The 27,820-nt window shown below is 58.4% G+C and overlaps 4 protein-coding genes across 6 annotated transcripts in view; 2 read left to right on the plus strand and 2 right to left on the minus strand.

Annotated features, from left to right (window-relative positions):
• Positions 1–700: 700 nt before the first annotated feature.
• On the minus strand, positions 701–8,300 carry HTRA2 (HtrA serine peptidase 2). 2 transcript variants are annotated; one of them, XM_064712054.1, is made up of 8 exons: positions 7,729–8,293; positions 6,606–6,810; positions 5,032–5,226; positions 4,860–4,892; positions 4,428–4,536; positions 3,639–3,708; positions 1,264–1,359; positions 701–1,056 (listed from the first exon to the last, which is right to left on the minus strand). In XM_064712054.1, the coding sequence occupies exons 1-8, from the start codon at positions 8,085–8,087 to the stop codon at positions 891–893; spliced, it is 1,233 nt and encodes a 410-aa protein (XP_064568124.1). In that variant the 5' UTR covers positions 8,088–8,293; the 3' UTR covers positions 701–890. The 2 variants fall into 2 exon arrangements, with proteins under 2 accessions (XP_064568124.1, XP_064568125.1); XM_064712055.1 differs by lacking the exon at positions 4,860–4,892 and having other exon boundaries at positions 7,729–8,300.
• Positions 8,301–8,449: 149 nt separating this feature from the next.
• AUP1 (AUP1 lipid droplet regulating VLDL assembly factor) lies at positions 8,450–17,666 on the plus strand. The gene is made up of 12 exons (XM_064712053.1): positions 8,450–8,583; positions 8,862–8,999; positions 9,395–9,545; positions 11,036–11,223; positions 11,714–11,786; positions 13,593–13,666; positions 14,337–14,403; positions 15,956–16,064; positions 16,170–16,316; positions 16,440–16,600; positions 16,723–16,811; positions 17,445–17,666. Exons 1-12 carry the CDS (start codon positions 8,534–8,536, stop codon positions 17,491–17,493), a joined length of 1,296 nt encoding a protein of 431 aa, XP_064568123.1. The 5' UTR covers positions 8,450–8,533; the 3' UTR covers positions 17,494–17,666.
• A 107-nt stretch (positions 17,667–17,773) lies between these two features.
• On the plus strand, positions 17,774–19,776 carry LOC135447181 (BCL2/adenovirus E1B 19 kDa protein-interacting protein 3-like). 2 transcript variants are annotated; one of them, XM_064712056.1, is made up of 6 exons: positions 17,774–18,031; positions 18,547–18,676; positions 18,763–18,892; positions 18,972–19,066; positions 19,147–19,296; positions 19,466–19,776. In XM_064712056.1, the coding sequence occupies exons 1-6, from the start codon at positions 17,944–17,946 to the stop codon at positions 19,512–19,514; spliced, it is 642 nt and encodes a 213-aa protein (XP_064568126.1). In that variant the 5' UTR covers positions 17,774–17,943; the 3' UTR covers positions 19,515–19,776. The 2 variants fall into 2 exon arrangements, with proteins under 2 accessions (XP_064568126.1, XP_064568127.1); XM_064712057.1 differs by having other exon boundaries at positions 19,175–19,296.
• Positions 19,777–19,869: 93 nt separating this feature from the next.
• Positions 19,870–27,820, minus strand: part of LOC135447182 (dedicator of cytokinesis protein 2-like) — a 51,549-nt gene continuing 43,598 nt past the window's right edge. The window contains exons 39-52 of the mRNA XM_064712058.1: positions 27,689–27,808; positions 27,118–27,207; positions 26,934–27,038; positions 26,030–26,171; positions 25,227–25,308; positions 25,055–25,139; positions 24,828–24,914; positions 24,040–24,216; positions 23,644–23,727; positions 23,427–23,564; positions 22,552–22,637; positions 22,043–22,193; positions 21,720–21,828; positions 19,870–20,756 (exon numbers count right to left, since the gene is read on the minus strand). Of these exons, the coding sequence (XP_064568128.1) occupies positions 20,458–20,756; positions 21,720–21,828; positions 22,043–22,193; positions 22,552–22,637; positions 23,427–23,564; positions 23,644–23,727; positions 24,040–24,216; positions 24,828–24,914; positions 25,055–25,139; positions 25,227–25,308; positions 26,030–26,171; positions 26,934–27,038; positions 27,118–27,207; positions 27,689–27,808 (1,755 nt within the window). The 3' untranslated portion in view covers positions 19,870–20,457. The remainder of the gene's footprint in view (positions 20,757–21,719; positions 21,829–22,042; positions 22,194–22,551; positions 22,638–23,426; positions 23,565–23,643; positions 23,728–24,039; positions 24,217–24,827; positions 24,915–25,054; positions 25,140–25,226; positions 25,309–26,029; positions 26,172–26,933; positions 27,039–27,117; positions 27,208–27,688; positions 27,809–27,820) is intronic.

Below are 27,820 nucleotides of genomic sequence, written 5' to 3' on the forward strand. Positions count from 1 at the left end.
CCCACAGCCGCATTCCTCCGCTGCTCCGGCCTGCCCTCGCCGCTGCTCTTCCAGGAAGGCGAGGAACAGCCGGGGCTGCTCCTTCCCCGATGGCCGCCAGCTGTCCCCAGGGGCCGGGTGTGTGTGAGAGCAGAGCTCCAGCACTGACAGCGAGCTGGGGGCGGGACAGACAGAGCCCCGGCCCCGGCTGTGGCTCCCAAACTCAGCTCCCCTGGACATGAGGGCTGTCCTTAGACCTCCTGCACATCTGGGCCATCCTGAGTCCTCCTGTACATCAGAGCCGTCCTCAGCCCTCCTAGGTATCAGGGCCAGGAGATGCCACCTCAGCCATCACGAGTCCAGCACTGACACAAATTTACCATGGCCTGGAAAGCTGCTGCACGGATGTGAGGGGATGTGGATACAGGGCTTGGAGCAGATGCAGAGCTCCCAGCAGAAGGGATGTGACCAGATGGCCGTGGCACACCAGCACTGCTGCGCTCTAGGGAGGTTATGCTGGTCCCAGGGCTGCTCTCACCCACACAGGGGCAACACAATCCAGCTGCCTGCCAGGTACACAGAGGAGTCAGATCCCAAGCAGGTGGCAGAACACCATGAACACTGATAAGGACCCTGGAGGCACAGCAAGCTCCTCCCCAGCTGCCTCGAGGGGACTCACAGGAGGAACAAGGTCCCACACAGCCCAGCCTCCACCAGGGAAGGAGATGACACGGCCCTGGGGGCCGCTAGAAAAGTGCTTTATTTGAGTACAGAGAGGAATGACTGCACCACAAGTCACCCAAGCACAGGCCCCTCTCCTGGCCCCTTCCAGCCTTGCACAAGCTCTGTCTCTGCCTGGCCAGCACAGCCACATCTCAGTCCTGCCCTCAGCTCCAGCTGGGTGGTCTCTGCTACTCGGTGACCTCGGGGACGACGCTCAGCAGCAGGGTGTCATAGCCACGCCGCACCAGCAGGGCCAGGCTCTGCTGCGTCCTCACCGCCTCGTACACATCCTCAGCACGCCGTGACACTGTCCCATTGATCTCCAGCACCACGTCCCCAGCCTTCAGCCCTGCCCTGAGGGGACAAGCACACACACGGTGAGGCAGACACATCATCCTCCAAGTGCAGCAGGAGCTGTGGCACCAGAGGTTCTACATCAAGACAGCCAGCCTGGGGAGAGGTCCCCTTCTCAGCTGTAGAGCCCAAGCCCTGCTGCTCTGGAACAAAACCCATCCCACAGCTGCTCCCCCAGGCAGCCCTAAGGCACAGGGCAGCACTTACTGGTGTGCTGGGGAGCCAATGATCACCTTGTGGATCAGCACGCCGTAGGAGATGTCAGGGAAGGTGGGGTCACGCAGCTTCAGCTCTGCCAGGATGCTGCAGAGAGAACAGCAGCATCAGGGATGGAGCTGGAGGCACAGCTGGAGGGAGAGGAGGGCTCCCACCCCACTCCCTGCAGCTGCACAGGGTTAGGGACAGGCACAGAACCTCCCCTCCTGTGTCCCTGCAGCTGCACAGGGTTAGGGACAGGCACAGAACCTCCCCTCCTGTGTCCCTGCAGCTGCACAGGGTTAGGGACAGGCACAGAACCTCCCCTCCTGTGTCCCTGCAGCCTGCTGAGCCACAGCTGCCAGCCCCAAACATCACCATCCTCCTGTCAAAACGAGAGGATGAGGATCCAGATGGCATCAGGGAGAGATGGAAACCCCTGGAGCAGCTGCCAGCTGGATCAGAGCTGTGGTGATGCACATCCTCATGTCACATCACCCTCCCCAGGGTCACACCTGCCCCTCCTCTGCTGCAGTTTCACTTCTCTGCCCTAGCTGGGCAGTATACACAGCACAAGCTGTGCCCCTCTTCCTGCCAGACATGTCAACAGAGCCCTCCTCCTGAGCCTAGAGACTAAACAATCACAGTTTCTCACACTTTCCCACAGATTTTTGGATTTCTAAACCAAATTTGAACTCTTAATCTCTCACAGCTCCTCTTTGGACTCTCCCCAACTGCTCCTCACCCGTCTTGAATGAAATCCAGAAGTGGATGCAACACTCCAGCTGGATGTCTCCAGTGACAGCATTCTTCCCTCAAACACTGCATCAGCTCCAATCCCTGCAGACCCACACAGTCCCTGCCCAGCCCTGCTTCTCTCAGGTCTCTGCTCAGCCACTCAGGGCTCCCCACGTGCCTGTGGTCTGTGCTGAACTCTGCTGTGCTGTCCCACTGCCCAGGGCAAGCTGCCATCCCTTCCCAATTCACACAGCAAAGGTGGGAAGAGGCCTCTCAAGTTGATCTCACCCGACCCCAGCAGGCTCAGTCAGGGCAGGCTGCTCTGGACTGTCCAGCTGGGATTTGAGGATCCCCAAGGACCCTCCAGGCAATGTGTGCCAGGCTCTGAGCACCCTCCTCAGTAAAAAAACAGATTTCTTGGGGACTCTCACACATCTCTGTGCCCACTGCCTCTGATCTGGCCTGGGCACCACAAACAGAACAGGTTCTGAGCCTAACACAGAGCTGCTCCTTCCTGAGCCAGGGAAAGGTTTCCAGATGGAAAGGCTCAGGGTGTTCAGGGCAGTCACACGATTCCAAGGCCAGCAGTGCCTTGTTGGGAGCCCTTCCTGCTGGGCACAAACAAGGCTGGCAGTCAGCTGCTCTCCCTGGATCGGCTCGGGGGCTCTGTGGAAGCTGGAGCCGCGTGCCCGGAGCCGTGTCCGAGGAATTTCACGCTGCTTCCTCACAGAGCCGGCCCTGCAAGCGTGGCCAGGGAAGCAGGAGGAGGCTGGGCAGCCCTCCCACATCCCTCGGGTTCTGCCGGCTACCAGCACCATCTGCTGGGCAACGGGGAACTCACCGGAGCTTTCGGAGGGCAGAGCACAGCCCCAAAAGGTGTTTGTATGCCCAGCATGGCACAGCTCCGGCCACACGAGACAGCTGAGGGCAGAGCACAGCCCCAAAAGGTGTTTGTTTGCCCAGCATGGCACAGCTCCAGCCCCACGAGACAGCTGAAGGTCCCTCAAATGTGGCTGCAAGAGCCAAAGAACCAGAGCAGGTGTTGACCTTTCCCCAGAGGTGAGAGGACAGGTCCTGCTTGCTGGCATGGGCACTTCACAGAATTGTTTGGGTTGGAAAAGGTTTTTAAGATCAAGTCCAACCACTCCCCCAGCTCTGCCAAGGCCAGCACTGGCCATGTCCCCAAGTGCCACATCCACACAGCTGTTAAATCTCCCCAGGGATGGAGATTCACCATTGCCCTAGGCAGATATGCCAAGGCTGGACAGCTTTTTCAAGGAGGGATTTTCCCAATATCCAACCTCCACCTCCCCTGGCACAACCTGAGGCAGTTTCCTCTAGTCCTGTCCCTTGTTCCCTGGGAATACAGCCTGACCCCCACCTGGCTCCACCCTCCTGTGGAGAGGGAGACCACTTTTCATCTGCTCACAGAGTCTGCTACCAATGTACAAACCTGCAAGTTTCCAATTTACCCGTGAGCCAGCTGGCATTGTAACCACAACACAAGCACAAAGAGATCTGAGAGTGAAAGCTTAAGCTGTGGAGACAATCCTGCCAAAACCAGGCATCCTCAGTGAGTTGGGAAGATCCCATCCCATCCCTGCCCCAACAGGACTGATCTGCTGGCCCCCTGAGCTCAGGAGAGGTACCTGGGAGTGAGGGTCAGCATCATCACCCCGATGTACCGGCGCTTGGACTCTGCATTGCCAAACCAAGAGCCTGTGGAGGGAAAGGACATGGAATGGCATGGCTGGAAACAGAGATGTGCTCACAACAGTGCTGGGCTGAGCCCTCAGGGTATGCAGCATCCAGAGCTGTTCCAAACCCCTGCAACAGCTCAGTCCAGTTCCCAGCACCAGCAGGAGCATTCCAGGTGTTGCATTTTGCACTGTGGTTGGTCAGATTTTTGACAGAGAATGTCCCTCCCCAGTGTCACAGAAGAACCAGACAGGGCAAGGCAGCAGTGACAGTGACATTCTTCCCTCAAACACTGCATCAGCTCCAATCCCTGCAGACAGCTTTCCTGTGGCACCAGATGAGACCCCAAAGACTTCTCCTGCTCTCCTGAATTTCTCAGGAAGAAGGGTGCAGAGACCAAAGTTTCCCTCTCTCATCCTCCTCCCTCAGAGCCCTCAGGGCAGGCAGCATGCAGAGCTATTCCAAATCCCAGTTCCCAGCACCAGCGGGAGCATTCCAGGTGTTGTATTTTGCACTGTGACTTGGCTTCCCTGGTTTGTCAAAATTTTGACAGAGAAGGTCCCTCCTCAGTGTCACAGGAGAACCAAACAGGGCAAGGCAGCAGCAGCACAGCTTTCCTGTGGCACCAGATGAGGCCCCAAAGACTTTTCCTGCTCTTCTCAGGAAGAAGAGTGCAGAGCCCAAAGCTTCCCTCTCTCACCCTCCTCCCCCAGAGCCCGAGCAGGGAGGGCCCCACTCACTCTTGCGCTGCTCCTCCTTCTGCAGGAACTTCCGCAGCCGGTCCGAGGGGATGGCAAAGGAGATGCCCGACGTCACCTTCATGGTGTTCACACCAATCACCTCGCCATCCTGCAGGGAAAGGGCTTTGGGATCCCAGCAGTGACCCAGCCTGGATCACTGTGGGGAGCAGGGGAACTATTGTACCAGCCTGGGGTCCTGCCTCTGTGCCCACCCCTGCCCAGGCTGAGCACAACCCAGGGGCTGAGGCTACAGGATCTACGGGATCTCCACCAAAGCCCCACCAGCTCCAGCTGCCTCAGACACTGCACAAGGTTCTCATGCTCTCCCTCCTCCCTCCAGGAAGCCTCCCAGCACCCACAGAGAGGCACAGAGCAAGGTTCACTCAGCACATCCCTGCCCCAGCCAGCAAGGTGACAAGCAGCAGCACTCACCAGGTTGACGAGGGGGCCCCCAGAGTTCCCAAACTGCAGCAGAGGAGAGAGAGAGAGAGTGTGAGCAGACCACGAAAGCCCCATCCTGAGGCCGATCCCAGGGTGACCAGCCAGATCCCCATGCTCCCTGTGAGCCCCTCCCACGTCCCCACGATGTCCCCATGTCCCTTACGTCGATGGCAGCGTCGGTCTGGATGTACTCCATGTCGGAGGCGGCCAGGCCCAGCTCGCGGCTGCCGCGCTGCGCCGAGCTGACGATGCCCGAGGTGATGGTGTTCTGCAGGGCAAAGGGGCTGCCCATGGCCACCACGAACTCGCCCTGCCTCACCTCGGCCGAGCGGCCCAGGGGCAGCGTGGGCAGCGGGTGCTGTGGGCAGGGACATGGTCAGTGGCACAGAGTGGTATTGTGTGATTTCATGGTTTACCCCAGAACCCCGGGTGTCTCCCCTCAAGATTCCCTGCCAGGTGTGTCAATCATCCCTCCTTTCCCCACCCTGACCTCTGCCCAGCACTGTCTGTCAGTCCTGAAATTCCAGAAGGGCACTGAGTGATTGGCAGATTCAAAAGATGCCCTCTACACCCGGGGGGCATTGGGCCATCCAGGTGTCCTCTGTCCCTTAAGACTCCTCTCCTGTACCTGCTTGATGGGCTCCCTACCCCTTCCCTCCTCCACTTCCTGGGATAAAAGGGCAACCACACACTCCAGGAGTTCTGTTGGAGGAGTTCTGGATTCAGAGGCCTGTGGGCCACAATAAAGCTCTGGATCCAAACCCTCCATCAGAACCGACTCCTTTCCTTCACCATCGCCTTAAAGCTTCTCTGCCAGAGAGAAACCTGAGGAGCAGATCCTCTATGAGAGGAAGCTCCATCCTGCCACCACCAGAGCCCTGGCATGTCTGGACTTGTATCCATGTGCTCAGCTGCAACATCCAGCCAGCCAAAAGTGTCTCTGGGGTGAAACACCACACATCCAGCAGGCCAAAAGTGTCTCTGGGGTGAAACACCACAGTGCCGCTGTTTGGTTCAGCAGCAGCGGCCAGACAAGCCAAGGCACATCCCTGTTGGAACCCAGAAAATTCCTCTGAATCCCTGGAGGGCTCCAGGCTCTGCCCATGGGGCTCAGAGACCTTGGCACAGAGCCCAAGACCCCTGTGCCTTTGATTTTGACCCAAGGAGTAAATTACCAACCTTTATATGAAGAATTAGAAATCAAGAAAGTCTAAATAGAATAATAGTTTGTCACAGGGTGAAAAATAGATTTTTGGGGTTTTTAGAAGGGGGTTCGGGGGCAAGATGGAGGAATCTGGGCATGTCCAGCCTTTCTCCTTCTTTTACTTGGCCTCCATCTTCTGCTGTGATGGTGGCACTTTTGGATTGGTTTAAGATAGAAGCTCACTGTCTAACATAGGTGATAGGTATTGAGAAGTTATGGTAAATAATGTACATGTTGTTTTTAGTATAAAAAGATAACACCAGTGTGCCTCAACCCCACCTGCCAGACAGATCTCAGCAGGTCAGAGAAAGAATGTTATAGATCAGAAATAATAAACAACCTTGAGAATGAAAACAGAAGAATTCTGACTCTGTCTTCAACTACCAGGCTGGGAAGAGAAGCTTGTACATATCTCAGAGTCACTCTGACCAACACAAATTCTGAGACACAATATTGATATTACCAATAAAGCAGGACAGATGGAACATCCCCTCTTCCCAGTGTCCCCATGGCCACCAGGACACCACACACACCTTGGGCTTGATCTTGATGGTGGCAATGTCAGCCACCTGGTCCACGTCCTGCACCACGGCGTCGTACATGTCACCGCTGGCCAGCTTCACCCGCACGCGCCGCCGGTTGGCCACCACGTGGGCATTGGTGACAATCAGCCCGTCCGGGGACACCACGAAGCCTGAACCATTGGAGATGGGCACCTCCCGGCCCAGGAAGGGGTGTCTGTAAGGAGGGCACAGTCAGGAGTGGCAGGGACAGGGCTGGGAGGCAGCAGGGAGCAGCAAAATGGGGAATTCTTCCCGGTCCCAACAATCTGCAGAAATAGGGGAATGTGCATGAATGTAGCAGGAATGCAGAGCTCATGCACAGCCACAAAGGTTCAATCCCACCAGGAACAGAAGAACGTGGGAGCAGGAGGGGCTGTGACCTGTGCAGGGACACACAGAGCCTTGTAACAGGTAACAAACACCTGAGAGGCAACACCTGATAGCAGGAATGGACTCACAACTCAGGGCCCTGGTCAAGCACCCCAATCTCTGCTGGCAGTCAGGTGAAGTTGAAATAAGAGATTTTTGGAGTTCACTTGAGTTACCAATATGAATGAAGCATTTAAAGTTTAGCCTGTAGAATTATGTGTGGAATCTTAACTTTTTTACCTAAGAAACCTCTGCCACGGTACAAAGGGCATAGGAAAATGCAAATTTCTGAAATGAATGGAAAATGGGATGGAGCAGCAAGGAAAGCCCAGCGGGTCAGGAACCCAGAGAAGGAGCAGCACCAGCTGATGCCTCTCACACTGTGAGGCAGAGAGGATGACACTGCACATAGGTGACACCAAGCTGGAAGAAGCAGCCACCCAGCTGGAGGGCAGAGCTGCTCCGAGAGACCGCAGGCATTGGATGGTGAGAACATTAAAGAACACGAAGGGAAATAAACACCAAGTGCTGCTCGCAGGCAGAACAACGAGGCAGCCTGGAACGCAGCTCCGCCACACGGCCCCGCAGGACACGGAAACGGCAGCGGCGTGTGGCAGCCGCGTGTCGCACTGGCGGGATCCCTCCGGGACGGTTCAGGAGAGGCCGGGGCTGCATTGCACCGGGAGGAGGGAAATCCCTCCCGGGAATCCCCCGGTGCCGGTACCTGCCCACGATCTCCACGTAGACCAGCGCGGGCGCCGTTTTCTCCACCACGTCAGCGATAAAGTTGAAGGCGGCACGGGGTGAGGTGGGCGGCGGGGCGGGCGGCGGGGCGGGCACGGCGGCGCTCAGCGGGGACCGGCGGCGCTCCCGGGCCCACAGCAGCACCAGCGCCGCCGCCCCGGCGCCCACCGCCGCCGCCAAAGACCGACCCCAGGCGGATGGCGGCGGGGGGTGGGAAGGAGGAGGGGGTGGAGGGGGCGGCGGTGGCTCAGCGGTCCCGGTCAGCGCTCGGCACCAGCGCTGTACACCCGGTGGCACCGGGATGCACCGGATCCGCAGCCTCCGCACCGCTGCCGCCATGCTGCCGAACGGAAACCGCGCCCCGCCGGGGCGGGCCCGAGCCGCGGGGCACTGCGGGAGTTGTAGTCCTGAGGCGGGGTCCACACGAAGCTGTCCTCCACCGCGGAGCACGCCGGGAGCTGTAGTTCCGAGACGGGGCCTGCCGGAAGCGCGTTCTGCCGCGGGGCACGCCGGGAGTTGTAGTCCCGCTGGGAGCTACGGTTTTGCCATCAGCGAGATGCACCGACAACCGGCGCGACAGTGGAGCAGGGCAGTCCCATTGGCAGAGCCGCTCACCGAGTCCACCGGAGCCGTCGAGGGCCGCGATCGGTACCATAGTGCTGCGGCGGCGCCGTGCGGACCAGGAAGGCGGCGCGTTCCCAGCGTGCCCCGCGCGGGCCAGGCGCGCGGCCGCGGGCAAGATGGCGGCGGGTGCGGGGCGGCCGTGAGGCGCCGGCACGGCGGGGATGGAACCGCCCGCGGCGCCGGGCCCCGAGCGGCTCTTTGACTCGCACCGGTGAGCGCCCGCCCGGGGCCTGCGCCGTGGGGACTCCCGCGGGAGCCGCGCGGGAACCGCGGGAACGCTGGGCGGGGGTGGCGGGGCCAGCGGAGGGCGGGGGTGTCTCAGCAAAGCCCCGTGAGGAAGGTCGGGGTGACCCGTGGGGGGACCGGGGAGGCTCCGGGGTGGTTTGGGAGATTTGCCGGGGGGACCACGCGGGGCGGCGGCCGCAGGGCGGGTCCTGGGGATCGTCCCGGCCGCGCTGAGGCCGCCCCGGACGCTCTGTGCCCCTGCAGGCTCCCGACCGATGGGTTCCTGCTCCTGGCCCTGCTGCTCTACGCCCCCGTGGGGCTCTGCCTGCTCGTCCTGCGCGTCTTCATCGGCGTCCACGTGTTCCTGGTCAGCTGCGCCCTGCCCGACAGCGTCGTGCGCCGGTGGGTGACTTCGGGGGGCTCCGGGTGCTGCTGCTGCCCGGGTGGGTGTGGGGGGATGGCAGGGCTGCCCCGGAGACTCGGCTCAGGGAAGGATCTGTGCCTTCGGGAGCCTTGGAGGTGCTGCCTCTGCCAAGGCTGGAGCTGGCAGCCACCTCTGGAGGGCTCAGGGATTGGTGTGGATCAGCTTGCTGCGATGCTCAGGAGCTCTGTGGGCACTTGCTGCCTTCATCCCAGTCCCAGCGCCACACCAATTCCTGCACCAGACGTGTCATTTCCATCTGGTGCCAGTGTCCTTTGTCCAGCCACCAGAATTCCCGGGTCTTTGCCTGTTGGACATGTCACCTGGCAGTGTTTTGGAGGGCAGGACTCGAGGAGGATCCGTGTTCCCCCGGCAGGTTCATTGTCCGTGTGATGTGCTCCGTGCTGGGGCTGCTGGTGCGTCAGAGCGACCCCCGGCTGCGCGGGGCCGGCGCCAGGGTCTTCATTGCCAACCATGTCACCCCCTTCGACCACAACGTCGTCAGCCTGCTCACCTCCTGCAACACGGTGAGGGCACGGCCGGGCTCCTCCCCGAGGGCGGGGCACGGACACCTCGGCCCCTTTTGGTGCTGCAGTGGGATCGGTGGAAAACAGCTTAAAGCCCACTCAGTGCCACCCTTTTACCTGCCCAAGTGGCTCCAAGCTCTGTCCAGCCTGGCCTTGGACACTTCCAGGGATACACAGCTTCTCTGGGCAACCTCACCACTCTGACACCCATAAATTTCCTCCTGATATCCAGCCTAAATTTCTCCTCTTTCAGTGTACTCATTAATCCTTGTCCTGTCACTCCAGTTTCTGGCACAGATTCCCTCAAGGCTCTCTGAGATCCTGCAAAGTTTCATCTCCAGATCTGATTTATTAACTCAGGGTGTTAATCTTGAGGTGTTTCTGTGGCTCAGTGTCACTCTTGGGCTCTGCATGAAAAAGTGGAACAGGGTGAGGAGCAGCAGGAGCTGTTCCAGTGGGGATTTTGGGCAGACCCCAGCAGCTGCTTCCTTCTCTGGCCTTTGGGATAAGGGGCAGGGCTGCTTGTGGGGTTTCCTCCAGCCTTGGGTGTGCAGTTTTGGGGGTGCATGGAGGGAGCTGTGTGTCACTGGTGCTTGGGTAGTTCTGGGCTGTCCCTGCTCCCCTGTAAAACCCTTTGTGTGTGGAGTTCCTGAGTCAGCAGGCTCTGGGTGGCTCCTGTGTCCTGCACAGCCATTGATTTACCCCTGGCCTGGACAGGGGGGACTCTGTGTCCTGCCAAGTGTGTCAGGGACTGCTGCAGAGAGCCCTGGGGACACAGCAGCTGGGAGTGCAGGGCACAGTCTGAACTGATGATTTGGAATCCATTTTCCATGGAGCAGGGGCTGAGGCCTGGCTGTGACATCTTCTCACCCACTGTCAACACAGGTCACAGAATCACAGAAATTCTAGGTTAGAAGAGACCTTTAAGATCATCGAGTCCAACCCATGTTCTAACACCTCAACTAGATCATGGCACCAAGTGCCACATGCAGTCTTTTTTTAAACTCTTCGAGGGATGGTGACTCTACGACCTCCCTGGGTAGATGATTCCAGTATTTGACCACTCTTTCTGTAAAATACTTCCTCCTTAATTCTAGCCTGTATCTCCCTTGACGCAGCTTGAGACTGTGTCCTCTTGTTCTGTCTGTTGTTGCCTGGAGAAAGAGACCGACCCCCAGCTCACCACAGCCACCCTTCAGGAAGTTGAAGAGAGTGATAAGGTCACCCCTGAGTCTCGTTTTCTCCAGGCTGAACAACCCCAGCTCCCTCAGTCGTTCTTCATATGGCTTGTGTTCCAAGCCCTTCACCAGCCTCATTGCTCTCCTTTGGACACGCTCAAGCATCTCAGTCACTCCGGTCACTCAGTCCCAGAGGGGATTTTGCTAACGAGCAGCAACTTTGTCACCTCTGTCACCAGGGAGGGAGGGCGTGGAAGGGTGGGCAGGGCGGGGTTTCCTCCTCTTTCCTCCTCACTGCTGTTCTCCCTGCAGCCTGCCCTGAGTGGTTCCCCAGGGTTCATCTGCTGGTCCCGGGGCTTCATGGAGCTGGGAGTGACGGGCAGCCGGGCCGAGCTGGTGGATTCCCTGAAGGAATACTCGGCCCAGCAAGGGAATCCCCCTCTGCTGCTGTTCCCAGAGGAGGCTGCCACCAACGGCAGGGCCGGGCTGCTGCGCTTCAGGTGACTTCCCCCAGCAGGGAATGGCAATTCCTGCAGCAGGGTGGGAAATGTGGCTACAAATACGTGGCTGCAAATGTGTAGCTACGTTGCTCTTCACAGAGAAAAGCAAGGCACAGTTCTTCCCAAGAATATTCTTATCGTTTGCTGTGCCTGTGTTTGTGCAAAAGTAGAATGCAATATAAAGATTGTTTACCCAAAGTGATGGTGTTTTATTTCCTTGGCTTATCAGGGCCAAGTGTGTGTGTGTGTTGTGACTGTCAGCTGATAGTCACAAAATTCAGTGTAGTTGCTGAGTGATTAGCAGATTCAGTTTAGATATATTTCAATACAGTATCATAAAGTAATTAATTAGCCTTCTGATAAGATAGATGCATCATTCTCTCTGCCCCTGCAAATTCAATAGGGTGGCTGGGAATGGCTCTGCTGTATGGTGACAAAATGGCTTCAGGTGGCTCCTGGGTCACTCACTGCAGAATTTCCTCCCTTCCAGCTCCTGGCCCTTCTCCATCCTGGATGAGGTCCAGCCCGTTGCCCTGCAGGTCCGGAGGCCATTGGTGGCTGTGGTGAGTGCTGGGCACAGGGACAGGGTGTGGGGTGGGACCAGCCTTTCTTTCTGCTTTGGAGAACGTGGTGTGGCCTGGCCTCGTGTCCTGGCAGCCTGGAAGCAGCTGCTCAGTTCCAGTGCCTTTCCCAGGAGCCAGTGTGACAGATGTTTGGGGGCCCAGCTGGCTGTCACTGTGCCTCTGGCTTCCATGGCCACTCTGCTTTGCTCTTGCTGAGTTCCCTGCTGTGAAAGAGCAGCTGCCAAAGGTCATCAGGGCTCTGGAGGCTCCTGAGCTGGAGCCCCTGGCACAGACACAGGACATGGAGCAGGAGCAGCCCCACAAAGGGATAAAGTCCATGAGGGCAATGGCAGCACTGCCAAAGCATTGCAGGGAAACTGCTCTCATTGAATTTCTTATTTTTGATATTTATTATTTATGGTCTGGTGACTACAGAGAGCTGCCTGTCATGGGTGTGGTGTTCCTGTGGCAAAGGAACCCCTGGCAGGGTGAGGAGTCACCTGGATGTGTGCAGGGATGGGAACTGCAGGAATATTTGGCAGAGCTGAGACAGAGTTGAGGCAGGTCACAAGGTGGGTGAAGATGCAGTTTTCTAGCAATAAGTTACATTTTGAATGACTCCTCCAGAAAAGTGGGAGAGTTTTTCTGTTCTGGACAGTTTATAAGGAATATCTTATGCTTTTATGGGGTTGGTTCCTTTGAGAAATTCTGAGATGTGACAAGCTGTGTGTCTGTCTGTGCATCCCTTCCCTCCTGCATGTCAGGGAGAACAGCAGGTGCTGGTTACAGTCACTTCTTGGCTCAAACTTTACCTTCAGAGTCTGAGCAGGACTTGGTGCTTCATTGGATGAGTAAATCCTGGTGGATTTCTGGGGTGATTTTAAACCATCAGAAACTGGAAGGGTTGGAGATGTGATATTTTGAATGGATTGACTGGTGTTTTATAGAAAGTTTTCTTATGTAATTGTGTAATGTGTATTAGGCACTGGGTTGGGCCAAACACCACATTTGGAATTAAAAGAGAATCTTCTGCAGTTCCAGTTGCATGGAGTGTTGCAGATGGGTGTTGTGGGTGTTGTTCTGTGGCACAGGCAGTGTAACTGAGATCTGGCTGTGGGCATCACTCCAGGCATTTGGGTTTGGAGTTCTGAGGTTCTGTTTATCCAGGTGAGGCTTCTCTGTTCCTCTTGTGCCTGGGCTTTCAGGGCTTTTCTCATTTACAGCTCCTCTTCCCAGGGACAAGCCTGTCTGAGAATCACAGAATTGTTTGGAAAATCTCTGGAAAATCAAATCCCACCATTCCACAGCAGTGCCAAGGCCAGCACTGGCCATGTCCCCAAGTGCCACATCCACAGGGCTGTTAAATCCCCCCAGAGATGGGGGCTTCCCCCTGCCCTGGGCAGCTGTGCCAGGGCTGGGCAGCCCTTGCAAGGAGGAATTTTCCCAATATCCAAACTCTTGTGCGGTTCCCTGGGAGAGCTTACAGCAGTTGGGACATCACAGAGAGGCTGTTGCCACCAGAATGAGGGAGGATTGTTCATGGTTCTGAGGATTGTTCATAGTTTTTCTGACATTTTTGTAACTTTCTGAAGGGGCAGACTGGTAGGGAATGGGGGGATACTGAGGGAAAGCCTTGCTGCTTAGTGGGAGGAAAATGAAAATTGGTGATGACAATGAGGGTGAAGCTGCTCTGGGGCTTGCACTGGCTTTGCTGTTGCCCCTTTCCCAGTCCTCCAGCCAGGTGTGCTGTGCCCACCTCCCTGCCCACTGCTGGGTGGGATCTCACTGTGCTCTCTTCTTCCCCAGAGCGTGGCCGACTCCTCCTGGATCACGGAGCTGCTCTGGACCTTCTTCGTTCCCTTCACAGTTTATCAAGTAAGGTACTACGTCTCTCTCTTCTGTTTGGGGCAGGGCTGGGGGTGGGCAGGGCTGTGGTGTCACCCTGGCACTGAGAGCTCCCTCCTTGGCACCATCTGGGCATGGCCATGTCCAGTTTCTGATGTGGAGAGGGCTCCTGGTTCCTCTTGGGGAAGGAGAACAGTTTCAGTCTCTCCAGGTGTTCAGTCCAAGTTTCCAGGGGTATTTTGAAGCTGCTGAGCCCCCAGTGTCTGTCTGTCCCTACAATCCCTTGGGAGTGGGGTGGCCCAGAGCCCTGCCCAGGCCTTGAGTAGCTTTGCTGTAATGAGGGCAGTGGAAAGGACTGGGAATCAAATGTAGGGCTTGGTGTATTTCAGCAAAGGAAAGCCTTTCCCTGCTTCTAGCTGCCTGAATTCTGGGTGACCTGTTTCCTCCTACCATGTAAATGACCCCAGATCCTCATTAAGGCCTTTCTCTCATTAAGGCCTTTCTCTCATTAAGGCCAGTGAGCCACTTCTGTCTCCTGCCACATCCTGCATTTGGGAGTGGCTGCTGGCCTTTGCTGCTCCTCTGGGCAAGGCTGTGGGCTGAGAGGGAGCCTGGAGGTGGGGATGGCATGGCAGGGTGTCCCCAGGGGCTCCCCCAGCAGGGTGGCTCCACGTGCTGTCTGTCTGTCTGTCTGTCCCCTCTCAGGTGGATGCCGTCTGTCCCCAGACGAGCAGATGAGCGGAGTGAGGACTTTGCGCTCCGAGTTCAGGAGGTAGGAAAGGGGCTGGGACAGGGATCTGTGGCATTGCTGCACTTTGGGGTGGGCACAGGCTGCAGGCAGAGGTGCAGGGGGCATTTCTGGATGTGTGTGTGTGTGATGGGAGCTCTGGTACATTGTTGGTTTTTGGGGTTTTTTTGGTTAAGGTTGGGATTGAAGGTGTTCCCTCAAGGCTCTTTCAGATCCTGCAAAGTTTCCTCTCCAGATCTGATTTATTAACTCAGGCTGTTAATCCTGAGGTGTTTCTGTGGCTCAGTGTCACTCTTGGGCTCTGCATGAAAAAGTGGAACAGGGTGAGGAGCAGCAGGATCTGTTCCAGTGGGGATTTTGGGCAGACCCCAGCAGCTGCTTCCTTCTCTTATCCTTTGGGATAAGGGGCAGGGCTGCTTGTGGGGTTTCCTCCAGCCTTGGGTGTGCATGGAGGGTGCTGAGGGAGCTGTAGATGCTATTTTGTGTTTAGACTTAGATGTTTAATTTTTTAAAATTTATTTATACTTTTATAAGTAGTGAGATTTGTAGTGTTTTATTAATAAGTCATAAAATGGTTATGTGTTTATTTTTCTAAGTTTTTAAACTAAATACTATTTCATTAAGAAACTATACTTAAATTATTATTTTTAACTTAATAATTAACTACTTGTGTTCTGTAATGTGGATTTTTTTTGTTTAGTTATAAAATACTACTTAAACTTATGAAGGACTAGTGTTTGTTTTAAAACTTTTATTTTCTTATATATATTATTATATTCTAAAGCATTATATTATATTATATTATATTACATTACATTATATTACATTATATTATATTACATTATATTATATTATATTATATTACATTATATTATATTACATTATATTATATTACATTATATTATTTCATATTATTTCATATTATATTATTTCATATCATATCACATTATATTCTAAACTCTACGTTTTTTACTACATGATATTACACACTTCTAATCAAACTACACACCCATAATCTTAGTTCTATTATTTAATTTTAGAAGATTTCTCTATGGCCTCAGGTCAAATGCAGTGTTCTCTTGGGGGCTAGAGTCTGTCAGCATAGAAAATCTAAAATTCTCAGCATCCAGGACTCCAACAGAACATGGTTATTGCCCCTTGCAAGAGCTCAGTTATTTCATGGCCTGTTTGCCCCCCAGCATTGAGCTTTTCTGCAGTTGTCAGGGCTTTTCCCATCAAGTTCAAACCTTTCACCCCCTTTTTATAACACCACAAATCACACAAATCAGTGGTTTCTTCATCCTGCCTGTAGATGCTGGGTATTTGACAGCTCCAGACATCTCATACCTCCTTGTCAGCCTGTTTTGGCAGGATGATATTGCAATTCCTGATCCTTTTTGTGCCCTCTGCCACACTGCAATGCATCCCTGAGGCCCTGGAGAAATCATTTCCCAACCCTCTTGCCCTCAGCATGGCTCCATGTGGCCCTGGCATGCTCCCCAGCCTGGAAGGGCTGTTTGTGCTGTGTGATTTTAGTGTGCTGTGTGATTTTAGCGTGGCTGCTCTGTGTTCCCAGCTCTTGGCCATGGAGCTGGGTGTGGTATCCACACGGATCACCGCTGCCGACAGGACGGAGCACATGAAGAGGCTGAGGCACACGGCACAAAGGCTTTCCTTTGCCCCAGGTGGGGATCCTGGCTGTGGAACCTCAGCCTGGGCTCTGCTTTGGGGGTTCTCTGTGTGTTTTCAGTGATAAACTCACCCTGTGCCCGCTGTGCTTTGTCCTGCAGCCTCGAGCCAGCGCCCGGCAGCCCGGCCCAGGGTGCCCCCCAGCCTGCCTAGGGGTGCTCCTGAGGACCTGAGGGTGGTGGCCATGGCACAGCAGGTCAAGGAGGTGCTGCCTCACGTGCCCTTGGAGGTCATCAGGACAGACCTGGGTGAGCAGGGCTGCCAGCAGGGATGTGGGTCCAAAAGAAGAAACCTCGTTCCTGCTGCGCTGGTACACACTGGCAGCCATGATGGAGTGTCCTGATCTCTAATGGTTCCCTTTGTCCCCACAGTCCAAACCAACTGTGTGGACACCACCATTGCCAACTTGCTGGAGGGGAGAGTTCCCTTCTTGCCTGAGAGTAAAGAGTCTGAAGACCTGCCTGCCCCATCTACCTCCCAGGCTGCAGCTGCTTCTGGCATCCAGGGCTCTGTGCCTGCGCCTTCTTCCAAGGTACTTTGGGCTTGTGTCTCCCTGCTCTGCTGGCCAGGGGCATGGAGCACCAGCCAGGTCCTTGCAGAGCCACCAAGGAGGCTTCCCCTGTGTCCTGATGGCTCCTGTGCTTTCCCTTCCAGCCGGCTACAAAGCAGTTTGCAAAGTCCCCCGTGGAGCGTCACCTGTCCCTGCAGGAGAGGAAACGAGCCTTGTACGACTATGCCAGGAGGTGAGAGCCCCCCACGGCTCCCCATGACACAAAATGTCCCCCTGCCCAAGCCCCCAGCAGCACCTGAGGTGCCACCATGGCACCCTCAGTGTGGACAGGACCCGAGGTGCCACCGTGGCACCCTCAGTGTGGGCAGGACGTTTCTGTTTGGCACCAGGGACAGCTCCATTAATGCTCCTTGGTGTGAGGGCACTGGGAGTGATTTGATATCTGTGCAGGCTTTTCATGAGGCAAATCCTGGCACAATAGGCCAGTTCTGGTGTGTGGGTCATGGTTTAGGAAGACACAGAAAATTGAGGATGTGTTTGAGGGGAATTTGAGTGTGCCTGGGCTTGTTGGGCATTGGATGGCTGGGGTGGTGCTGAGGGAACCGGCCTGTTGGGAATCCCTGACTGGGACACCTGGCTGGGATCCTGTGGGTGGTCCTGGGGTACCGTGAGCTCTGTGGGCAGCCCCTCCCTGCCCTCACAATCCACCGGGATTGAACGGTCCGAGCAGAGCCAGCCCGGCCCTGTGCTGCTGCAGTGTCCCCACGGTGTTCTCGGTCCCCCGCGGCTGCTTCCTTGCCAGGATCCCCGGGTGGGTTCGGGGGAGGCCCCTCCGGTGTCTGAGGGAGGGCGCTCTCTCCCGCAGGCGGTTCGCTGAGAAGCACGGCGCGGCAAGGGCCGGCGGCAGCCCCTGAGCGGGCCGGACCGAGCCGGTGGCAACCCCTGACCGAAGCTCTGGGCCGGGCCGGTGGCAACCCCTGACCGGAGCTCGGGGCCGGGCCGGTGGCACCGGGAGCGCGCGGGCCCCGCGCGGGCGGGACGGGCGGGGCGAGGGCGCCCTCTGGCGGCGGAAATAAACGGCGGCAGCGTCCGGCGAGGCTCGGGCTGTGCGAGCACCGGGGCGGGGGGCGGGGCCAGCGGGAAAGGGGGCGTGGTCAACGGGACAGGGGGCGGGCCCGGGCCGGCTCCGTGCGGGTCTGCACGCGCCGCAGCCGACGCCTGCTCGCGCGCCGCACGTAGGCGCCGCTTAAAGAGGCAACGCGGCGGGTCCGCCGCTGCCGGGCGAGCTGCGGCTCGCGGGCCCCAGCGGGAGGAGCCAGAGCCCCTTTAAGAGTCCGGCTGCCGGTGCCGGTGGTTTTATTTACATGGGGGCTCGCGGGCGTCACGTGACTGTCAGCGGCGGGGGCTGCGCGCGGAGCAGCCGCGGGGCCATGGCGGGAGCCGGCGACGACGGTCCGGGGGGAACCGGGGCACCGGGGCGGGATCGAGGCCGCGGGGGAGCCGGGCGGGACGGGGAACCGGCGGTGAAGGGGCACCGAGGGGTTCGGGACAATGGGACACCCGGGGAACCGGGGTGAAGGGGCACCGAGGGGTTCGGGACAATGGGACACCCGGGGAACCGGGTATTCAGGACAGTGGGGAGCCCCCGGGGGTGGAGGGGTTGACGTGCACACGTGGGGGTCTGGGTCACCGGGAGCCCCGGGTGGTTGATGTGCGCTGTGGATGGGGGGCGGCTCCGTGGGGAGCCCAGGCGGGTTTCTGGGGGGGCTGAGGTGCCCCGGGGATCCCAGCAGGGCTGGGTCGGTGGGGGCACCACGGGGCTGATGAGCACCGCGGGGGCGGGGGCAGATGCCGGTCCCGGAGAGCATCCCTGGGGTGCACAGGGCATCCCAGGTCAGGGGTGTGCTGGGGAGGGCTGGGGTGCAGGGCTGGTCCCGGAGCAGCACGGGGGCTGACAGCCCCCCCAGGCTCCTGGGTGGAGCTGCGCTGTGGCCCAGGCTGTCCCGAGCCCGAGGCGGCGCCCTCGCCCTTCTCCTGCCACGCCGACGTGGAGCGGATGCTGCTGGAAGCCCAGCTGGAGACAGAGAGCAGTGAGGGGTGAGTCCTGAGGGGGAGCTGGGCTCCAGGGCCCTGCTGAGCTGTGCCACAGGCTGGGCTCAGTGACTGAGGGTTTCTCTTTGCAGGGCCCTGCTCGTGCTGGGCTCCCCAGCCTGGGATGAGGACAGAGCCAGCCATGGCAGCGATCAGCCAGCAGAGAGTGAGGCACTGCCTGCCCACAGCCAGCCCCAGCCCGGCTGCCCCCATCCCTGGCAGGTGAGGGAGCTGCTCCCTGCCCCTGGCACACCCTGCTGTGCCCAGGCCATGCTCTGACCTGCCCTGTGTCTCCTTGCAGCGGGATGTGCCACAGGAAGCCAAGTGGAGGCAGCGACGCCTGAGAGCGTCCCTGGGCTGGGCCTGTGCCCGCTGCCCTCGGTACCTGTCTGCAGAGTGAGTCCTGTGGCCCCCACCTGCACATCCTGCAGCTGCCCCCCATCCTGCTGGCCCTGTTAACCATGAGCTTTCCCCAGGGAATTTGCCTTTGTGTGCTCCCCCCAGCCGGTGCTGTGGAGCCTGCAGGGAGGTGCAGTGGGGAGGAAGAAGAGACTTTTCAGTTCAGAGCTGCTGCTGCTCTTCATCCCCTCGCTCCTGCTCAGCCACCTGCTGACCCTGGGGCTGGGGTGAGTGTCTGGGGCTCTCACCACGGGGCTGGGGGAGGAGGGAACACTCCTGGATTTGGGCTGCTCATCCTTGGCTGCTGCAGTGCTCTGCTGCCATCTCCCCTTGCTCCTGGCCTGCTGGAGCCCAGCACCCCATTCCAGTGCCTCACAGTCACTCTCTTCAATGCAGGATCTACATTGGGAAGCGCCTGGCAGCCTCCTCAGCCAACCCTCTGTGAGGAGCTGGGCAGGCAGCACCTTCTGCTCTGCTGGGAATGCAGGGAGAGCCTGGCACCAGCACAGCCTGACCGCTCCCAGGCCCCTCTGTCTGTCTGTCTGTCTGTCTGTCCCTCAGCCCTGCCTGGGAGCTGATCCCTCTGCCCCCGTAGAATGGAACCCAGCTGCAGGCAGCCCCTGCCCTCCCCAGCCCCTGAAACAGACTGTAAATACTGAGCCCACCTCAATAAAGAGCCCTGTGCCAGCTCAGGGGTTGAGCAGCGAGTCCCCTCCCTGTGTGTGGCTTGGGAAGTGACCACGGGGCCCTTCCCTGCTGCAGGAGGGTCACTCCCTGTGCTTTGGGGTGCTGCCAGCTGGGGGTGAGCCCCTGGGTGGGTGTTCAGCCCCACACAGGTGCCTGGCTGATGTGTTTGCCCTTTATTATCCGTGGCTGCAGTGCAAAGGTGGGAGCTGAGCGTGGCATGGCAGTCAGGGCAGTGCCCCTGCCTGGTGCAGGTGACAGGGGTGGGCAGGAGAGGTGGCACTGCAGAGTGAGGCTGTGTGCACACCTGTGCAGTGTGAGCCAGGAATGTGTCCTGCAGGATGAGGTGGGAGCTGTCCCATGGGTGGGGAGTAGGAATCACACAGAAATGGCACTGGGGATGTCACTGCTGCTGCCACTGGCACAGTCTGTGGGGTGGAGGGAGGGGATCCTCATGGCTGGGAGGGGCTGCAGTGTGGGAGCTCAGCGTGGTTCCAGAGGCACAGCAAGCACCCAGGGCCAGGTGACACCTGGGGGTGTCCAGAGCTGGTGGGACACAGGGTGGCAGTGCCTGGTACACACAGGGACTCTGCTCTGGGTGTCAGAGCTGCTCCAGCAGGTGAGACTCAAGCAGGGCTGTGGCTCCAGCAGCTGCTGGGCACAGGGGCACTCTGGGCAGGGGTGGGGACAGACAGGGGGTGCCATCAGGTCAGAGCTGTGACAGACGCTTGGACTTGGGTGGAGGCAGCGGCGGGGACTTGAGGCTTCTGGTCCCATCCACTGTTGGGGACACCTGAGAGCAGAGAGGGACGTGAGGGGTGGTGGGACCAGGGCCTGAGTGCCTCCCCTGCAGTCCCTGTCCCCCGTACCTTCCCTGGTGCTGCAGCATCGCTCTGCTCCAGGAATGTCTCGTACACCGAGGGGCTGAACTTGCGGGGCAGCGGTGGCAGCTTGCTGGCACTCTTCACACGGCCACCAAAGCCAGTGGGGGACAGGGACGAGCCTGTGCAGGCAGGAGAGAAGAGATGGAGGCTCAGCCAGCCTGGGGGACACAGCCCATCAGTGTCCCCAGGGCTGTCAGGGCCAGCACTTCTGCCCCAACACTATGGGAGTGTGGCACTGCTGGGCAAAGGGGACAGAGGTGCCATGGGATGTGAGCCCAGCCAGGAGCAGAGGGCTGGCTCCCACCAGGAACAGCTCTTGGCATCAAGACCCAGTGGCACAAGGTCCAGGATCAACGGCTGCAGCCCCACGGGGAGTGTTCAACAAGGGACGTGCCTGTGCTCCAACGCTGTGCCACCACAAGGGGGTGAGGGGACCTGAGCTGAGCGTGGTGTGGGAGGGCACAGCCCTGCTCGTGGGGCTGCAGGGACGCTCAGGAAGGTGTTGGGGTGCTGTGGGGACTCTCAGGAAGGTGTTGGGGTGCTGTGGTGCTGCAAGGACGCTCAGGAAAGTGTTGGGGTGCTGTGGGGCTGCAGGGACGCTCAGGAAGGTGTTGGGGTGCTGTGGGGACTCTCAGGAAGGCGCTGGGGTGCTGTGGGGACTCTCAGGAAGGTGTTGGGGTGCTGTGGGGCTGCAGGGACGCTCAGGAAGGTGTTGGGGTGCTGTGGGGCTGTTGGGACGCTCAGGAAGGTGCTGTGGGGCTGCAGGGATGCTCAGGAAGGTGTTGGGGTGCTGTGGGGACTCTCAGGAAGGTGTTGGGTGCTGTGGGGCTGCAGGGACGCTCAGGAAGGTGCTGTGGGGCTGTTGGACGCTCAGGAAGGTGCTGGGTGCTGTGGGGCTGCAAGGACGCTCAGGAAAGTGTTGGGGTGCTGTGGGGCTGCAGGGACTCTCAGGAAGGTGTTGGGGTGCTGTGGGGCTGCAGGGATGCTCAGGAAGGTGTTGGGGTGCTGTGGGGACTCTCAGGAAGGTGTTGGGGTGCTGTAAGGTGCAGGGATGCTCAGGAAGGTGGCCTGGCAGGCTGTACCTGCAGTGCTGGGCTGAGCCCCAGCAGCAGCTTGGCTTGGCAGGGGCTGTTTCCTATCAGCGCTCAGGCTGCTCTCGCTCAGGGTGCAGGAGAGTCTCCATTTCTCGTCCTGGGGCACAGAAGGAAGGCTCAGCACCTCGGAGGGCCAGGCTGGATGGCAGCCCCTGAGTGTCCAGTGCCCCTCCAGCCCCTGCTCCTGCCCTCCCTGCAGCAGGGGCTCCCATCCAGGCTGGGGGCAGAACCAGGAGCTCTGGGTGCAGCAGGACCCCCAGAGGGGTGCGAGCAGAGCCCCAGGGTGGCGCCAGGGCTGTGCTGAGCATCACCTTGTGCTCTGGCAGCTCCGAGAGGGACTGGCGAGCATCCTGCCGCCGGGACCCGAAGATGGCGCTGGCGCGGCTCTCCCGGCGCTCGCTCCTCGGCTCCTCGCTCTCAGAGGGGCGGTGGGCAGCCTTTGGGGTCGGGGGTGCCTCCGGGCTGTGGGGTGACCGGGACAGGTGAGGGGCAGCCGGGGAAGGAGGAGCAGGGCTGGAGCATCGCTGGGAGCGGCTGCACTCGGGCATCAGCACCAGCCACGGCACAGCTCAGCAGGGCAGGTGTGGGGGACAGGAATGGATGGCTCAGGTGACACCAGGGTCCAGGTGAGCACATGGGGCGTCTCTCCTCCATGCCGCCCATAGGGACAAGGCCACGGTGGTGACCAGGCAGGACAGACCCCTGAGATGCACTTGGCATAAAGGGAAGGTGGAAGAAAAGCACCTGGGCCAGAGTGAGGAAGACTCAGCTGAGGGGGATGAGGGAGGATGAGCAGCACACTCCCCAGAGCAGCACTTGCCTGGCTCCAGCGTGGCTCAGGCGGTCCCAGTCAGGCACCCAGGCTATGGAGCGGGGTCGGCCGCTCCGCCGCTCCTCAACGAACATCTGAGACACAGCCAGGAGGGGTGAGAGGGCAGAGCCTCCCCAGCCTTTCCTGGGCTCAGCCAGGGCCATCAGTGCCCTCTCTGACCAGCCCTGCTCCTGACCAGGTCCCCCATGCCCGGTGGGAGATGCTGTGCTGTGTTTTTATACTTTGTAATAGTTTTGGGTTTGTATCACTGTATTTTTCCCAAATTGTTTACCCCAGATTGTACCCACTCCCTTTACCTGTGTAATCCCTTTCCTTTGCTGAGATCATCCCCAAATCCCCACCCTGCCTCTCCTCCCTGAATTCCACCCCCTCTCCTCTCTGGGATCCCAGCCTCTCTCCTCCCTGGATCCCAATTAATACCAAGCCAGACGCTTCTCTGATGGGATCACACCAGTGCTGGGCACTGTGGCACCTCCAAACCCTTCCTGCTGTGTCCTCCCCTCCCATCCCAATCCTCAGCATCCCATCCCCTCCTTCTAGAAGTTTCAGTCCAGGACATCCAGTACTTAGCCAGAGGCCCGGCGTCAGCCCCCCAAGTGTTTCTCCACACCCTGTCCTAAATGTCTGTCCCCCAATATCCATCCCTTAGGGTTACTTATTGGTTAATAAAATGTTTTTTACTTCAGGTTTCCACCTCTCTTTAAATGTAATCTTGGCTCTCAATAGGAAGAACCTTGAGGTGTAGGGCCCAGTGCTCCTCACCCTGTTCCTGCCCCATCTGTGCCCTCAGCCAGCTGTTCCCTGCTGCCCCACATCTGCATTGGCATGTCCAGGGCAGTGCCCATGCCCACCGTGGCACTCACCATCTCTCGCACCCCGTACTGAGCCTCCACCTTGGCGCGCAGCTGCTCGAAGCACTGCTCCATGCGCTCATGGAACGGCCGCAGGTCCTCTGGCACCTTCTGCCCGTGGATCCGGATGCCCTCAGCCAGCAGGGGGATCTGTGGGACAGCGGGGACTCGTGGGGCTCCCTGGCACCGCTGCCAGCTGGCCCTGCCAGGGGGATGCTGCACCTGGTACCTGCCAGGCGATCAGGTCCTTCAGCTTCTCGATCTTGCCTGCATCCTCAGGGTGCTCCTGCATGTACAGCTCCTGGAAAAAAGCCTGAAAAACCCTCCTGAGTGCCACTGCCAGGCTGGCCCAGCTCACACAGGCTGGGGATGGCACCCCCTTTGCTCTGGGATCCATCTCCTCTCCTCACTGGATGCCACCCCCTCTCCTCTCTGGGATCCCAGCCCCTCTCCTCCCATGTGATCCCAATTAATACCAAGCCAGGTGTTTCTCTGATGGGATCACACCAGTGCTGGGCACTGTGGCACCCCCAAACCCTTCCTGCTGTGTCCTCCCCTCTCATCCCCATCCCAATCCTCATCCCAAGGCTCCCCACAGTGCCAGTCCAGCCTCTGCACCCCTCACCTTCTCATAGTTGGTGAAGCCCCCCATGACTGCAGGGTCCACGATGCCGTTGAGCAGCATGGACAGAGGGTTGATGGGCAGGCCGGGGTCGTTCTGGTGCCTGTTGATCTCACTCATGATCTTCTCGTTGGTTTTCATCATGGTCTCAATGGCATTTTCCAGGGGGGAGATGATGATCTGTGCACAGGGAGGAGTCAAGGCTGGCAGGGTGGGCTCTCCCCAGTCCAGAGGGACCCCTGGGGCTGCACATCTCCCCCCATAAATCCCCTCAGACCCCTGGGGCTGCACATCCCACCCCAGGAATCCCCTCAGACCCCTGGGGCTGCACATCCCACCCCATGAATCCCCTCAGACCCCTGGGGCTGCACATCCCACCCCAGGAATCCCCTCAGACCCCTGGCACAGCCTGGGGCTGGGTTAGAGCTCCTGGGGCTGTGCTGGCCATGATGCTCCCAGCACAGAGTCACCCCCATGGGCACGGGGCAGCAGTGAGGCTGCAGGAGACCTGGGTAACCTCTGGTGTCACTTTGGGGGTGCAGCTGGGGATGCACCAGGGCACCCTGTGACAGCCCAGCCAGGGCACATCACATCTCCACAGCTGTGGCTCCTGAGACCCCCTGGATGCTGGCCAAACACCCACCCCTGACAGAGGAACAAAGCCCACACACTGTCCCTGCTGCCCACAGAGCATGTCATAGGCAGGACACGCTCCCCAGCCCCAGCCTGAGCTCCTGGCAGGGCTGGAGAACCCCCCAGGCTCCTGGGAGAGCCCCCAGCCCCCTCCTCACCGTGTCAGTGGAGGTGACAACGAACCAGCGCAGGATGCCCGGCAGGGGATAGGCTGTCCTGAAGGTCGTCCTTTCAATCCACATGTTCTGTGGCAAGAGCAGCAGTCACTGCCCACCCTCCTCCCATCACCCCTGGCTGCCCCACGGCCTGGGGGGCTCCCACCTCCATGGGCACAGCACCAGGGACCCCCCAGCTGAGGGTCCTGGCAGCTCCCCCCTGCACTCACAGCAAATTCATTGTCGGGATCGCTCGGGCCCCTCTTGAAAGGCCGGGAGTAGCTGAACCTCTGGATGTGGTTGGCTTTGTAGAAGCTGTGGGGAGGGAAGGGACGGAAATGAGAGAGGACCCTCATTGTGTCCCACCACCCGCAGGGAGCAGAGCTCTGTGTGGGCACTCACTTGGTGATCTGCTCCGGGATGCTGCGGCCCCTGAGCCGCACCTTGGCCTCCTCTGCCGGCTGCACGGTGAAGCACTGGATGTCTGAGGGAGTGAAGGAGCACAGGAACGCCCTGCAGGGCAGGGCTGCTGGGCACAGGGCTCCAGAGCCTCCGGGGTGAGCCCCAGGGGGACACAGAGGCATTTATGGGATTCCCACATGCACAGGGATGCACAGAGACCAAGCCACGCTCCCAGCTGTCACTGACATGTTTTCTGAAAAATGTCTTTGCTGGGATTTTTCTCCTGAGAAGCTGAGAAGCCTCAGAAAAGAAATGTAAACAATAATTATCTGATAGCTGTGGGATGTGGTCTGGAGATGCTTTACCAACAGGTGCATCTTGGATTGGTCTCATGTGAATTATTTTTACTTGATGGCCAAAAATGGTCCAGCTGCGTCGAGACTCTGGTCAACCACAGGATTTTATTATTCATTCCTTTCTAGCTTTCTGATTTCTCCTTTCTTTTAGTATAGTAAATATAATATCTAAATGTTAATATAATATAATGTTATATATTATATTATATTATATTATTATTATATTATATTATATTATATTATATTATATTATATTATATTATATTATATTATATTATATTATATTATATTATATTATATTATATTATATTATATTATATTATATTATATTATATTATATTATACCAGCCTTCTGAAACATGGAGTCAAATTCTCATCTCTTCCCTCGCCCTGGGGACCCTCAAACACCCCCACACCCATGCCTGTCCCCGTGCACACAGAGGATACACTGCCCTGGGGAGTCAGTGATGTCCTGGCCAGGGGGAGATGTGCTCTTCAGCTTCTCAGCGTTGGGGAAGGGGCTCAGCAGCTGCATCTCAAAGTCCTCACGCCGCTCGTACTCCTTGCCCCGGTAGATGAAGACCTTGTTCTGCAGGGCAGGAAGGTGACAGCTCATCCCTGTGCCACACAGCAGGGCCAGCAGGCCACAGAGCACTGGGATGCTGTGCTGATAAGGCTCTCCTGCCAAGCAGGAGACACCCCCCTATCTAGGAAAAAATATCTCCCCAAACCCAGGAACCAGAAGAAAAACGAAAGAAGGACAAAAGAATCCGGATTGGTGCCAGCCAAGCAATGCCACTAAGGACAAATCCTATGTGAAAATTTGGTGGCTCCTATGAGGGTGTGGCAGCATGGGTGGATGGGGGGAGAGTGACTGGACTTGTGCAAACCATCTGAGCCTGGGATGTCCCCTGGATGGGACAGGATGCTGGGTGAGGAACAGGCTGGATGGTGACATTCAGAGAGTTGTGGTGCACAGGTGGACACCAGTGAGGAGTGGGGGTCCCTGGCTATGGAGGTGGCAGCTGTGGATGGTCCTTGGCTATGGAGGGTCCCTGGCTATGGAGGTGGCATCTCTGGAGGGTCCCTGGCTATCAAGGTGGCAGCTGTGGCTGGTCCTTGGCTATCGGGCTATCGAGGTGGCAGCTGTGGATGGTCCCTGGCTATGGAGGGTCCCTGGCTATGGAGGTGGCAGCTCTGGAGGGCCCCTGGCTATGGAGGTGGCAGCTCTGGAGGCTCCCTGGCTATGGAGGTGGCAGCTCTGGAGGGCCCCTGGCTGTGGAGGTGGCAGCTCTGGAGGCTCCCTGGCTGTGGAGGTGGCAGCTCTGGGGCTGCTCCTGGCTCTGCTTACCCTGAGGAAGGTGGGGAAGCCCTGCCCGTAGTACCCCACAGCAAAGTAATCCGGGCTGGGCCGCAGCACCTTCAGGATCTTCTCATAGAACTTTGCCTCTCGTTGCTGCAGAGGAGAGGGGCAGGATGAGGGCAGGAGGGGGCCCTGCAGACCCCCCATGCCCCCTGCCCAGCCAGGCACCCACCAGGATGTCACTCAGCATCTCGTAGTCGAACACATGGCTCTCGTACTGCTCCGCCAGCTCCTTGCAGATGTGGATGGCTTCCTCCCACATCTGGAGAGAGAGAGAGGGGCCAGGACAGGGCCCCCCAGTGCAGGGTGAAATGGGGAAGGGGCACCAGGGGCTTCCAGCAGGGACCACCTGCACCCCTGCCCCTGTGAGGAGGGGGAGAGGGCTCTCCTGTGGGGACTGGTGGGCAGCAGAAGAACTTGGCTTCCCACCAAGCCCCCAGCTGACCCCATCAAGCCTTTGTCCAGAGATATCCAAGCCTCTGACCTGGGCTGGGATGGGACAGCACAGGACAGGGATGGGATGAGGGACAGTGGCTGTGGGGTGACCCATCCAGCCCAGATTCACTGGGGCAGCTCCAGCCCTTCTGCAGCACTGGGGAGTGAGGGGCTGTGCTGAGGATGGGATGTGGGAGCATGATACAGGGGGGAATTGGTGGCAAGGGGGCCAGGCTTGCCCTAAGCCAGCCCAGCTCCCTCCAGTTTTGGTGTTTCAGAGCTGCAGGGTCTGTAGGAGCCACACTCACCTTGCCCTGGTCGAAGTACTCGATGATCTGGTTGTACAGAGCCTCCTTCAGCTGGCGCTGAGTGTGCAGCTGGAGCCCGTGTGGGCCCGGCACAGGAGCTGCATTCGACTCCTCTGACCACTGCACAAGGGA

This window comes from Zonotrichia leucophrys, chromosome 4 (genome assembly GCF_028769735.1).
Source record: "Zonotrichia leucophrys gambelii isolate GWCS_2022_RI chromosome 4, RI_Zleu_2.0, whole genome shotgun sequence".
In the NCBI taxonomy this organism is placed as follows: domain Eukaryota; kingdom Metazoa; phylum Chordata; class Aves; order Passeriformes; family Passerellidae; genus Zonotrichia; species Zonotrichia leucophrys.